The 13,191-nt window shown below is 38.1% G+C and overlaps 1 protein-coding gene across 1 annotated transcript; it reads right to left on the bottom strand.

Annotated features, from left to right (window-relative positions):
• Positions 1–235: 235 nt before the first annotated feature.
• sirt2 (sirtuin 2 (silent mating type information regulation 2, homolog) 2 (S. cerevisiae)) lies at positions 236–12,638 on the bottom strand. Its single transcript, XM_061719006.1, has 15 exons — positions 12,554–12,638; positions 12,291–12,339; positions 9,781–9,891; positions 9,634–9,675; positions 9,422–9,528; positions 8,962–9,018; positions 8,798–8,866; positions 8,593–8,722; positions 8,447–8,506; positions 8,265–8,320; positions 8,079–8,155; positions 7,870–7,921; positions 7,660–7,727; positions 5,771–5,837; positions 236–1,789 (listed from the first exon to the last, which is right to left on the bottom strand). Coding segments are annotated over exons 2-15 (1,038 nt in total). The 5' UTR covers positions 12,292–12,339; positions 12,554–12,638; the 3' UTR covers positions 236–1,648.
• Between the last annotated feature and the right edge of the window lie 553 nt (positions 12,639–13,191).

The raw sequence follows: 13,191 nt of genomic DNA, 5'->3' as shown, positions 1-13,191 counted from the left end.
TCCTAGCACATTTTGTTGGTCCGGACTTTAATTTCCTTTCAAAATAAACTGTTTGACGGATTGTGTTCAAATAAAAATGTCTTTTGGGGGGGTGATTATAGATTTACTGATGGTTTTCCTGCATCACTCGCTGGCTGACTGGCATATGATTCTACCTATAACTAAGCTAAGAGAGTGAAAAAAGACCAAACAGCTTTAAGTTTCGTAAACACACAGTTACATCTCATGCAAAGAAGGATTCCTCAGGACAACATTTGTGCAGGACTCAGAAACTCTGAGTTATCGAAGCTAAACTTCATTTGCTGAACATTGCCAGGTGGACAAAGAAGCCACCTTTAGGACTTCATGACCACAAGGACTTTCAAAGTGTTGCATTCACATCATTTAGCAATAAGTTACAAAAAACCTCCTAATGTCAACACATTACTTTTATGGCCATTAACGCAATTTCTGGGAACTTGTTTTTCATTAGAGAAAACGGTGCAAGGAGCTCAAGGTGCGACATGTGACATATATGTATGACATGTTCCTGTCGCGTCAGTATGAAGCCTCGGATATATTTATCACTCTTAATGTGTTCACAAGCATGAATGTGTGACAGATAATAAGGTTGACAAAAACACAGACAAAACTGAATATGATCAGTTATAAATCTTATTGCAGTTATGCATGGGTTTCCAGAGCTGTTAGACACAATCAAGGTATAGTTTCCACCTCAACAGTTTTTAATCCGTGACATAAGCATTCATATTCTGACACCTCACCCAGTTTAGCATTGAAACTGTTTTCTGTGTTAAATTCCACCTGTTTTCTGTTCTTCTCACTGTTTCCACACAGCACTTTGGCTGCTCCTAAAGATTTATAATGAAAAAAAAAAAACATATCGAAGAAGCAGCGAGGGCGTCGACTGATCAGGGAAAAGAGAGACTGAACAGACTGACTAATTTCTACATGATTAGTTTCACAAATTATTCAAAATAAAATACAGAAACTCAAAAAGGTTCATGTGAAAAACATTTTAAAATAATCAAGACTGTTTAAACAGCCCACAAAAGCAGTTATGTTGTTATTAAATGTACAAGTACAACTAAGCTCACATATCAGGAAGTTAGTTTTCACTCAGGACTAGGTTGACACTTTTCATCAGGCCAATCATTTGAGCTTGGCAGAAAACTGACACCTAAAATATACAGACTTATTTAAATCTTTGATCTAAACTAGACTCTCAAGAGAAATGAAGTGCGCCGGAGCATGTCAGCCCCGTCCACTTCAGCTCTTGTGTAGCGTGGCAAAGCCATCAATCACCTTTCACACATATGCAAACGTGTGGCAACAATATACAGGCGTTAAGGTTGGAGCCGTGCTGCTGAGAAAGCTGTGTACAGCTGAGAGAGATGTGAGCTCAGAGAAAGAATGGTAATGTCAGTAAAGTGCAAATGATATTTATAATGAGCAACACGAAGCAAAGGGATATCGGGTGTCCCCAGAAGAATCACATGTTCTTAGATAAAAGATTAGAGCATGACAGACACCTTCATCAAAGCTTCATTCCCAAACCCCGGTACCCATCTCCCCCTTTAAGGGTCAACGGTGACGTGTCACATGTAGCTTCATTAGCTTCTATTCAGTAAGGGGCCTCGTTAGTGCGCTACTCCTCTGCTTTGGGCTGCGGTCCCGCCGAAGCAGAGCTTGCCTTGGCAGCATCTCCTTTGCTTTCCCCGACCTTCTCTTTCTTGTCCTGACTGTCGATCTTCGCGTGCTCCTGCTTCACCAGGTTCTCCAGGTCCGCCTGGAGAGATGTGGAAGCAAAACAAGGGTGCATGAAGTGACGGAGAACAGAGAGACAACAAAGTGAGGCAGAAAAAGCAAAAACACAGGAAACCCTGCTCGGGACTTGTGTCTCACGTGCACGCTCACACTTCTGCAGCTTTGACACCCAATGGTTGTAAACAGTTTGTCATTTAAGCTCAATAATACAGATTCATTAAGACGTTCAGAGATAATATTACTTTTCTTTTAAATGCAGCATTAATACTGAAAGCATGGAGAAAAACACCTGTGTAGCTGACTGGAGGGCTTGGTGTCTGCGTTTGACACATGTTTGTGCTGTTATCAGGATATCATGTCCAAACCATGTAGTCAGTGATATAAAACAGCTTCTCTGTCTCAACTCTGCTGTTCAAACATTTGCAGACACGTTTACTCGCTAGTTTGTTCTGGTAGCTGATAAGCTATCTCACGTGTGACCTCTTGTGTGTGGTGCACTGGTCTCATGAATGTACGTAGTCTGACGTGTCCATGTTCTTCAAATCAAATCGAACTTTATTTACGTGGCACTTTTTGTACAATAAAATGCAGCATAAAGAGCTTAACAGTAAAAACAATGTTGATCACGTCCATCCACCCACTTGTTTCCACTAAAAACTCTAATCCCTATTAATGATAAAAAAAAAAAAAAATGATCAAAGATTTAAAAAAATGATAACATGGAAAACATTACTGAACCACTATCACACCATCGCAGGTAGCCGTCTACACTGGGAGGTGGCTGCTACACGTGGGGGCAAGGCTAGTGGGCAGGGTAGCGGATGTCTGGACCCCCCACAGCCCAGGGACGAGCCGACCTCCGGCCATCGCTACGGCAACCAGAGTCAACAGCCCTCCCGATGCAGAGGACTCGCACTGAGGACACGCTGGAGTCAAATACTAAGAAGTTTGATAAATAAATGTAAAAATAAACAAAAGATAGATTTAAAAATAATAATAAAAGTAATAGAAACAGACAAATAACTAAATAAATAAATAAATAAGACATCCGCAATAATAAAAACTGGGCTAACCAGAAAATCTAAGATAAAAAGTCTAAAACAGGATTAAAACAATGGGGACATTGATTAAAAGTTTTAAAAGGCAGGTCTTGAGTCGGCTTTTAAACACGTCAACATTCACGTTCTCTGGTAGTTCCGAACATGTGACACAAAGACAAAAATCAAACAGGACAACTGCTGTTGTTTGTTGATCTTGTGTTGCAGAACAACACTGAGGTGCACTGAGCTAAAAAAATACTACAACCAAAAGACAGAAATCTAGATGTTAAAGTTGGGGGGGAGGGGGCTGTCTATACGAGTTAGAGGCCTAATATATTAGGTTGTGTACAGAATCAGAAAGAAGTTTATTGCCAAGTAGTTTAACACACACAAAGAATTTGTTGTGGTGATTGGAGCAAATAATATTAAAGGAAAAAATGTACAACAAGTTGGTTCTGGTACGTGCACGGCTCCTCGCCTACTTCTCTGTGGAGAACACATCAAGAGAACTTGTTAAGTCTTTAAACGTGAGTTGACTTAAAAAGCGAGAAGTCACTTAACCAACTAAGTTATTAATAATAAACACAAATTTAGAGTTCAGTAAAGTAAACTGACATCTCTTCTCATCATCACCTCCTGTGGTCTCTTTTTTTCCCCTCTCCCTCTCTCACTCAACCAAATGTATCCCGATTAACTTATAAAACTAAACTGTAGTCTGAGAAGAAGGAAGATAAGTGGAGTGAAGGTAGAGGCAGAACTACAGATGCCATGGTTACTATGTTCAAGACATCCTGATTGTGGCTCACTGATCCAACGAGAAAATGTCTCTCTATCACGTTATAACCATTTTTAACTTCATCACTTTACTTTGTTATACTGTTAATTTATGCTGCTTATCACTTACCACCGTTCCACCTCATCCAGTCGCTCCTTATCACTTATTCAGTTTGTACTTATTTTACTTCAAGTCATGCTGCTGAACTGCACTGCTCGTATTGATGTATATTCAGGGTTTATACAGCAATCCTTATGTTAAATTTAATACCAATTTAATACCTTTTTCACTACCTTCAGATTGTGACAACATTAATTATTAATCACGGACCTTTTAACATTAATACAGATTTTGACCTATAGAACACAGAACAGATTTATAGACTCATTGATGTTGACCAGATGTTTCACATTTATTTCACTTTGTGAATGACAATAAAATAGACTGCTTAAAATGTAAAAGGTCAAAAATAATACCAATTTTAAAGAAAATAATACCTCTGACAGTTAATTTAACACTTTTAATGGCCTTAAATTTGGCCATTTTCATTTATCACTTTTTAATACTTTTTAAAACCCCGCGGAAACCCTGATATTGTATATACTGTACCTACATTTATCTGCAATTTTTTTTTGTCACAATTAGTCAATAGTTGGACTTATGTTAAGCCTTATTCTATCATTTGCCCCCATTTTATCTTATGTTAGCTTACTATTATTATTATTTGTATTTTTACTGTAACCCTGTTTTACTTTCCCACCTTTATATTGCAACTGTTGCACAATCATTTCCCTCGGGATAAATAAAGCTTCTTGAATCTTGAAACATTGAGCGGTGTGGTGTTGGCCATGTGTAAATATTTTTAAAACAACCCTGACGTGAGCTACAAGAACCTAGCTGCAAGAAAGCCCAATTAAATTCCTTCCTGTCAGCCTGTCACGCCACGGTGATGTCAATAACAGGGCAATAAGTTTCAATGTGACCTCAGCTGCAGGTGTAAACTACAGCTACGTTGCATATTCAGCATCATCAACACTGTTGCTTTAAGAATAAAAATACCACACTTCCTTATACGGTATTATGTATTCATAAAATGAATCTGGACAGTAAGGCAGGATCTAGATTGACCTGCATGCAGACCATAGTCTGGACTTTGAGAAGCCAGGTTCTAGATTGATCTGTGAAAGTATGATCTGATACTCAACCATAGCAGTCAATAGAAAAGAAAGTAGGTATCTGCTATGGCTTGAACATAAAGACGGGATACAGGAGGGGTACACTTGGAAGGAGAAGTACACTTACCAACAAACAAAGTACACAACTGAGTCAAATTAAAGGATGGATGGAAATTTTAGTCGTAGCCATTCTGTGACCGTCCTTATGAGTACAGCTCATGCAGACTCATATTTCATATTTTGGCTCAGCTGTCAGACACAGTTGCGATGGCCGATGATGATAAACATTTAGTATTTAGTCTTAATCATTCTTGTTGTTCAAATTACTATGTGTTGTATTTCTCTGTGTCACTTCTGCATCGAGGCTCCTGATGTACGTTTTGACCTGCTTGCATGCAAATTATGGCTGCAACTAATGACTATCCTGACAGTCGATTAGTCATCAACTATTGAAACGATAAAACGACTAATCGGATTATGAATCTCATAATTATTAAATGGCTCTTATGTAGCTGCCAGCTTTTACATTTTGAGGTTGTTTTAATGATGTGCAAATTAAAGACATCAAAAATGGACACTTCAAAAATACGTCTTTTATTGAACTTCGCTGCCAGTCACCGTGGTGTTGCATCGGCCGCCGCCATATTGTTTACCTGGTGCTGAACGCTATTGTACATGCGCAATTCTCAGCAGAGCTAGGAAAGGAAAAGATCCCTCACCCTTCGATTTTTTTTGCCGACAATAAAATTAGTTGGCGACTATTTTTATTATCGATTTTTGTTGACAATGCAAATGATGTATTAGATCTACTGAACTGGACCATGTCACGTCTTTATTCTTGATAACTTAATGCAGCCCAGATAGTCACCCATGCTACAAAGGTGTTTCTACAACAGTCCCACCACGGTCCATTTAATCAAATTTATATATATACATATAAAATTTAATCAAATATACAAAGACGCCACAGATGAACACTATATTTCTGAGAGTAAAAAAAACATGGAACTTACCTTCCATCCCAGCAGGTCAGCTAAAGCCAAGCAGCCGTCATCACATGTACTAATTTGAGCCACATCTCTGGGGAGGTGTAAAAGTCATCATATTAGAATCTGGAGTTGACTTTAAAGCAGGTTTTTATTTCCCATGCCAATGAAACATATCACTTCTAAATACTGACAATAATTTAATATCCTTATAAGATGCATGTAGTTAAAGAAAGTAAACTAAGAATATATAGTGCACAGCTTATCAATTAATACAACTTTTGGCTTCAGTCCTTCAGTTCAGTTCAGTTTATGTTGTTTATGATGTAAGAAACCAATATTTAAAGCCTGAATATGCAGCCTAAAGAAACCACTGGAAGTTACGGCACAATGTTAGTAGCTTCCAAGAAAAAAAATATCCAAAGTGAATTCTAACATGGATACAAGTGAATACGATGCCTTCAGCTAAGATCACTTGTAGTCAATAAAAATGCACAAGTAAATAGATATAAACCTTCTATGATAGATATTTCTAACCATTCAGGTTCCAGTATCATTGACCAACTCTACCTCTCCTAGTTTGGTTACTATTTGCTCTTCTGGTCAAATAAAAATAACAAACCAATTAAATATAACAAAATGCTATGGAATAGATTCTTCTACAAGTGTGAATGACATTGAACATATTGTGTACCAAACCATTATTACTCCCAGCTACTACTAGGATTGAAACTGCTAAGTGTGATTACCAGAGATGACTAAACAGCTACAATGAATGTCCAATGACATCAGAGTGAAAAGAGACTACTACGTGAGTGGGTGATTACTGAGTTTGTGTCATACCCAGTAACTACATTAAACATATATTTCTTAAATTATCCTTAAATTCAGAATTAGGTGGAATAAAAAGGCATCTACTAAAACATTTACCTAAAAATGATCTATGAGATTTTTTCTAGCACATCTCAGATTGGCTGTTTTGGTGAAAAGTTGGACAAACTGGATTAAGATGGTTCGGACATGTGCAGAGGTGCGACAGTGGATATATTGGTAGAAGGATGTTGGAAATGGAGGCAAAGAGAAAGACCAAAGAGGAAATGTATGGATGTGGTGAAAGAGGACATGCAGTTAGTTGGGTTAGTGGGAGATAGGGAGGATAGGGTCAGATGGAAGAGAATGATTCACTGTGGTGACTCCTGCAGGGAAAAACTGGGAGCAGAAGAGGAAGAAGACTGTGGATTCTTGAATCAGTATTTTTCATGAAACTCTGCCGCCCTCTAGTGTTCAAAAACAGAATGCACAATCTCATAGTACAAAGAGTAATTTAACAGGTTTTTATACTTTATACTAGTCAAAATTTGTGGAATGGATAAAAACATGTAATCAGTGTTGTCAAGACAAGAACAGATAGTTGTTCAAAATTCTGGCATAACATGTAAGTGTTTACACTTTACACCAGAACCAAGCAAGGTGAGGCAGCGTTCAGTTATTCTGCTCCTCAACGGTGGAACAAACTTCCTGTAGACCTGAGGTCTGCTCCAACTGTCAGCTCCTTCAAATCAGGGTTAAAAACATTACTGTTTACTGAAGTGTACTCTTAAGTTAAACCTGCTGTACTCTACTGCCCTTATTTTATTTTTTTAACATCTTGTGCTTTTTATTATTTTACTTCTTTTCTTATTCTTACCTCTTTGTCATTATGTCTTGCCGCTTTTAATGTCAATGTAAAGCACTTTGAATTACCTTGTGTTGAATTGTGCTATATAAATACATTTGCCTTGCCTTGCCTTGCCTTACACTCAAAATACAGTGTATACATACACACACACACACACACACACACAAACACACACCACAGAAAATGTCTTCCTGTGCTTAAACAATTAAAAAGAAGTAGAAACAAATCTCTGTATTACCTGTAGGCTTTGTTTGAGTCAAAGTCCATTCCCCCTCCAAAACCAAGCAACCCCAACATCGGGTCAGCCTAGAGATAGAGAGAGATACAGATAGAGATAGAGACAGAGACAGAGAAGTGGCCACTTATAATGCTGCACTGAGAATTTAACACAAACAAGCTAATGAGGATAAAATAAGTGCAAAGGGTAATGGAGCAAACTAAGGCTCACCTGCCCTGTTTTCTCCATGTTAATGAGCAGTCGGGGGCAACTTTTTGGAACCCTAAATGACAAAAGCACAAGAAAACCTCTTCACCAAAGCAATCTGCCAAGTGGACCGGACAAAGGACTTTCATAACGCAGGAACATCTGATTCACTGCTAGATGACGGTACACAGTCAACTTATTACTGCAGCAATGTTTATTTTCTGGTCTCACACCTGCTGACTAAGCTTGCAAACGGCTGGACCTGCAGAGATGTCCCCATAATGATGAGAAGATCGCAGCGGGGAAAGTCCTGGCCGAAAAGGTAATACGTTTTAGATTCTAGATAGATTCTGTTAGTTATGTAAGGTGGAGACATCAAAATTCACTCCAAAGGTTTCACAAATGTGATGTGCTCTCACCATCTTCATTGAAGTGAAGAAACGGACGGGCAGGTTCTCTCCAAAGAAAACTATATCTGGATAAAGACAAGGACATACAAAACAATTGAATAATATTTAATACGGATTAGATTTGATAATGAGGAAATGATATGAGGTCTGGACTAATATGAGAAAAAAATGAAATGACAGGATCCACCAACCTGGTTTAACTAAACTGCTACACTTGTCACACCTGGGAATGGCATCAGAGAAGATTTTTTCTAAAAAGCAAAGGGGGAAAGTTAAATTCCCAAATTTCTAAAACCGATCAAATACAATATAACAATAATCACAAACAACAAGCTACCTTTCATCCAGTCCAGGTTGTACTCTTTACGGCAGCAGAAGCTGACACAGTGGGAAGTGTAGAACGTTCCATGAGCCTCGATAAGGTCGTCTCCTTCAAGTCCTGCAACTCGTTCCAGGGTGTCGATGTTCTGCATGACCAAACACAGCAGCGTAAATACGGAGATAACAGTGACTTCAGTAAGTGGACCAAAAGTTAGCTGTACCTGCGTGTAGCAGCGTTTCAGGAGCCCATTGTCCTTCAACATCTTGATGAAGTAGTGACAGATTGTCGGCTGAAGTCAAACACAAGGGTAGAGACCACTCTGAAGAATTTCCATATAGGAAGGTAACTAACAGACGGATAAGGAATAAAAGTTTTGTGTTGTACCTTAAACTGTCCTGGGTAAAGCTCCCTTGCCAAGGCAAAGAACGGCTCTGGATGTTTCTGAAATTAAACATTGAGAAAACATAACTTTTTGTTGTAACTGTGAAGTAGATACATTTTTCTGAAGCCAAATACTGTAAATAAACAACTGCTATATATATATATATATATATATATATATATATATATATATATATAAGATGACTCCAGGAGGTTAATTGATCATAGAAGCCAAGCAACTACAGTTTTATTTGTTTGACAATATTCATGGGCATAGGTTATATTCATTAATCACTAAGAAGCAACTTTAGTTACCCTGCACCCTTTTTAAGTAAAAGGTTTCTTGCATGTTATTTTTTTCCTTTCTTTTTTTTTGTATTAGCATCCTTAGGGGAGAAAAAAAAATCAAACTGAAATTCCAAGCTTACAGTCTTTGGGTGGCTTTGTGTGAACATAACCAAACCTTAAAGTAATCAATCTGGAAGATGGCCTCTGGATACGGCAGGTTATACTTTTGCAGATTTGCATACAGGCCAGTTCCAGGCGAGCGGAAATCTGGGATACCAGCAGCTGTGGAGGGAGTACAATTAAACAAAAATATATTAAAATCCATCAATAAAGAATTTGGAATAAATTTAAACGCTTATTCTGTGATGTTAAAATTGAAGTACTAACATGTGGATATTCCTGCTCCAACCATGCAGATGATATTTTTACCTGCGTGGATGCAGAGAAAAAGCTGGTGACTCCATAGAAAAATAGCTGAACCTTGTAATTAATAAATCAATCCGCTAGAGGAAATTTAATCTGGTAAATATTCACATTTGCCGCTCTTTATGTATTGTGCAACTCCATCCAGGGTGAGTTCATCAAGGACTTTTTCTGCTGAGCCGAGACCTAGAGTGCTGGAGAATAGGTTGCGCAGGAAGTCCACTAAAAAAAACCCAGCAGAATGAGGTTACGGTAAAATTTCAAAACAAGATCAATATGTACACTTATTTAGGCTTAACCCCCCCTTAACCCCCCCCCCCCCCCCCCCCCCCAAGACAGTGGCTGTGCACAGTGATAGCGGGTTGGTGGAAGCTGACAAAGAACAGATTTGTTTGTAGCTGCATAAATTGTGTCATCGTGTTAATGACAGAATGTTTGGTGGTGGTCGGAGGGGCCGTTTGGTGCGTCATGGCAGCCACGCTTCCGTCAGTCTGCCCCAGGGCAGCTGTGGCTACAAACGTAGCTTACCACCACCAGTGAGAATGTGTATGAATGAATAATGGTCTCTGTAAAGCGCTCTGGGTGCCTTGAAGGGCGCTACATAAAAAAAAATAAAAAATTGTGTATTGGCAATGTGGATTTTTTTAGTTAATACTGCCTCTTCATTCAAAATATATTGCATTTTTGTTCTTTCAGATAACATAGCCCATTATATTTATATATTGCACCTACTTTCATGAAGTCTTCAATTACAAATACACACACACACACACACACACACACACACACACACACACACACACACACACACACACACACACACACACACACACACACACACACACACACACACACACACACACACACACACACACACACACACACACACACACACACACACACACACACACACACACACACACACACACACACACACACACACACACACACGTTTTATAACCCTTTCGAAGCTGATGTGCAGATAGAATTATTTATCTAAGGCCATTGCTGATGTCTTTCCTCCATGTTGTTATATTAACAATCACTGGATAGGTCACCAAAAGTGTTGTCTTTTGGTTCATTTTTAGATAAATGTCATGATGAAAAACCTTCGCATATTGTTGTTGATGGTGTATTTGTGTTATATTACGGGGCCACAATGATAGCAAAATTTTGTTTTTGAAAAATAAATAAATACAGGGGTTCACACAGGTATCTGTGCACACAGCACGTCTACAAGGCTGAAAGCTTCACGGTTTGCTCTGACTAGGGTTGCCACCTTTTTAGAAATAGAAATAAGGGACACCCCGATTTCAGCAGCGCAGGCGCCAAAAAAAGGGACATCCCCAAAACTTCTAAACTGCATAGAAATGTATTTATTTTATATGAAAAAACTAAATGCTTTGGTTTAAAGTTTAAAGTTATTTAATAGCATTTAACTTGCATGACTGTACAGACAGCCAACCATACTAGCAACTGAAATAACCTCCCATGATGTGTACGTCCATCAGCCCAGATGTAGAATATAACCTACAGGTGAAGGTCAGAACATTAGAATATGGTGTAAAAGTTAATTTATTTCAATAATTCAACTTAAAAGGTGAAACTAATATATTACATAGTCTAGTTACACGCAAAGCAAGATGTGTTAAACCTTTATTTGTTATTATTTTGATGATTGAATTTTTTATTGATTTCATAATATAGAGATATTTTCATTTGGGGTTTTCATAAACTGTGAGTCATAATTACCAAAATTATAACAATTAAAGGCTTGAAATATTTCACTTTGAATGTAGGGGAAATAATATATTTGTTTCACCTTTAGTTGAATTTACTAAGAATGAAGTTACCGCGGTTGAATTGGTTTGATATTGGATATTGGATATTATGAATTCAACACCCATAAAACTTGTGATACATACCACTGATTTTGGTCAAACCACTTGTGATGTGTTCATGGTCATCTAGACTATATATCACAAGAGAGTAATTATTATAAAAATCATATATATGGGCTGATTCAAAAATCATATATATGGGCTGATTTAATGTGGTTTAATGAATTCAACACCCATAAAACTTGTGATACATACCACTGATTTTGGTCATATTGCTTGTGATGTGTTCATGGGCATCTAGACTATATATCACAAGAGAGTAATTATTATAAAATCATATTATGGGCTGATTTAATGAGGTTTAATGAAAAAAGATCGGTGTTATGTATCACAAGTTTGATGGGTGTTGAATTCATTAAACCTCATTAAATCAGCCCATAATATGATTTTTTAATAATTACTCTCTTGTGATATATAGGGCCTAGTCTAGATGACCATGAACACATCACAAGTGGTTTGACCAAAATCAGTGGTATGTATCACAAGTTTTATGGGTGTTGAATTCATAATATCCAATATCAAACCAATTCAACCGCGGTAATGAAGTTTTGCAATATATTGAAATTTTCTGACCTTCACCTGTATATGATGACATTAATAAATAAGAGCATAATATGTGTCTGTATTGGTTCAATATGGAACGCAACTTTTAATTCCCAATTACGTAACAATTCCGTATTTTAAGGGACGGGGTCGACCCTGGCTCTGACTCTGACGTACTTTCTGCGTCTCCTGCAGCCTCGTCCTCACTGCTGTCGTCAGACGGATCCTGCCGAACAAATAATAAAATCACCTGCTTTAATACATTTAGAAACATAAATATATGTATATACAATTAATATAACACCAAGTTGGCTGTCTTTATTTATCTTAGCTGCTCATCTAACCCTGTTCAGACGGACGTTTGTTTCTATTTTAGCTAAAAAGCACCTTGATCAAAATGTGTTAACACTCACTAACTTTGAACAAATAGTTAATCTCACTTCTGTTTCAGGCGCGACCACTTCTTCTTCTTCTTGTTGTTGTTTTGGAAGCTCTGCGGACACAAATATTCACGTCAAAAGCAGAAAGATGATACTGCCCAGCTAAAGCCTGATTTATGGTTCCGCGTTAAATCGAAGTAGGCTCTGCGTTAAATCGACGCAGAGCCTACTGCGTAAGCTCTGCGTCGATTTAACGCGGAACCATAAATCAGGCTTTTAAAGCTCACGACCGCGGCGGAGCCAACACGCTGCGACTGTTACGGCTCGGGCAGCCTTCATACCTGCTGCATCAGACATCTATCCGTCTTCTCAGAGCCCTTCACTACTAGGGTCCAGGTGACAATTGGTTATAATGACGCCTTTTCTTTTCTTATTTAAAATAAAATGTGACAGCGAGTCTCAGCTGTTCCGTCTTGTTGTTGTCCGTCAAAAAACACCGTCCGTGTTACACGTGACATGGTCACGACAAACAATTCGTTCCCACTGCTCGAGACCGATTTCTCTAATAAACAATTACAAAAAGCTAGCATACTCATCTCCATCACCATTAAAAAAAACACAAAGATTTGACCAAGGTCACAACCCAAACCAACAAGAATGAAAACGAGGAATAACTAAATTATATTACCGGTAGACAT

This window comes from Cololabis saira, chromosome 4 (assembly GCF_033807715.1).
Source record: "Cololabis saira isolate AMF1-May2022 chromosome 4, fColSai1.1, whole genome shotgun sequence".
NCBI classification, from domain to species: Eukaryota; Metazoa; Chordata; class Actinopteri; order Beloniformes; family Belonidae; genus Cololabis; species Cololabis saira.
Note: the sequence above shows the minus strand (reverse complement) of the source record. Positions and strands in the feature narration are given on the sequence as shown.

Excerpts from the sequence above, each read along its gene's own strand:
- sirt2 (XM_061719006.1), bottom strand. Across the intron at positions 9,676-9,780 it reads ATACATAAAGAGCGGCAAAT|GTAAAAATATCATCTGCATG; the intron begins GTGAATATTTAC and ends GCATCCACGCAG. Across the intron at positions 8,156-8,264 it reads TCTTCACTTCAATGAAGATG|GACTTTCCCCGCTGCGATCT; the intron begins GTGAGAGCACAT and ends CTTTTCGGCCAG.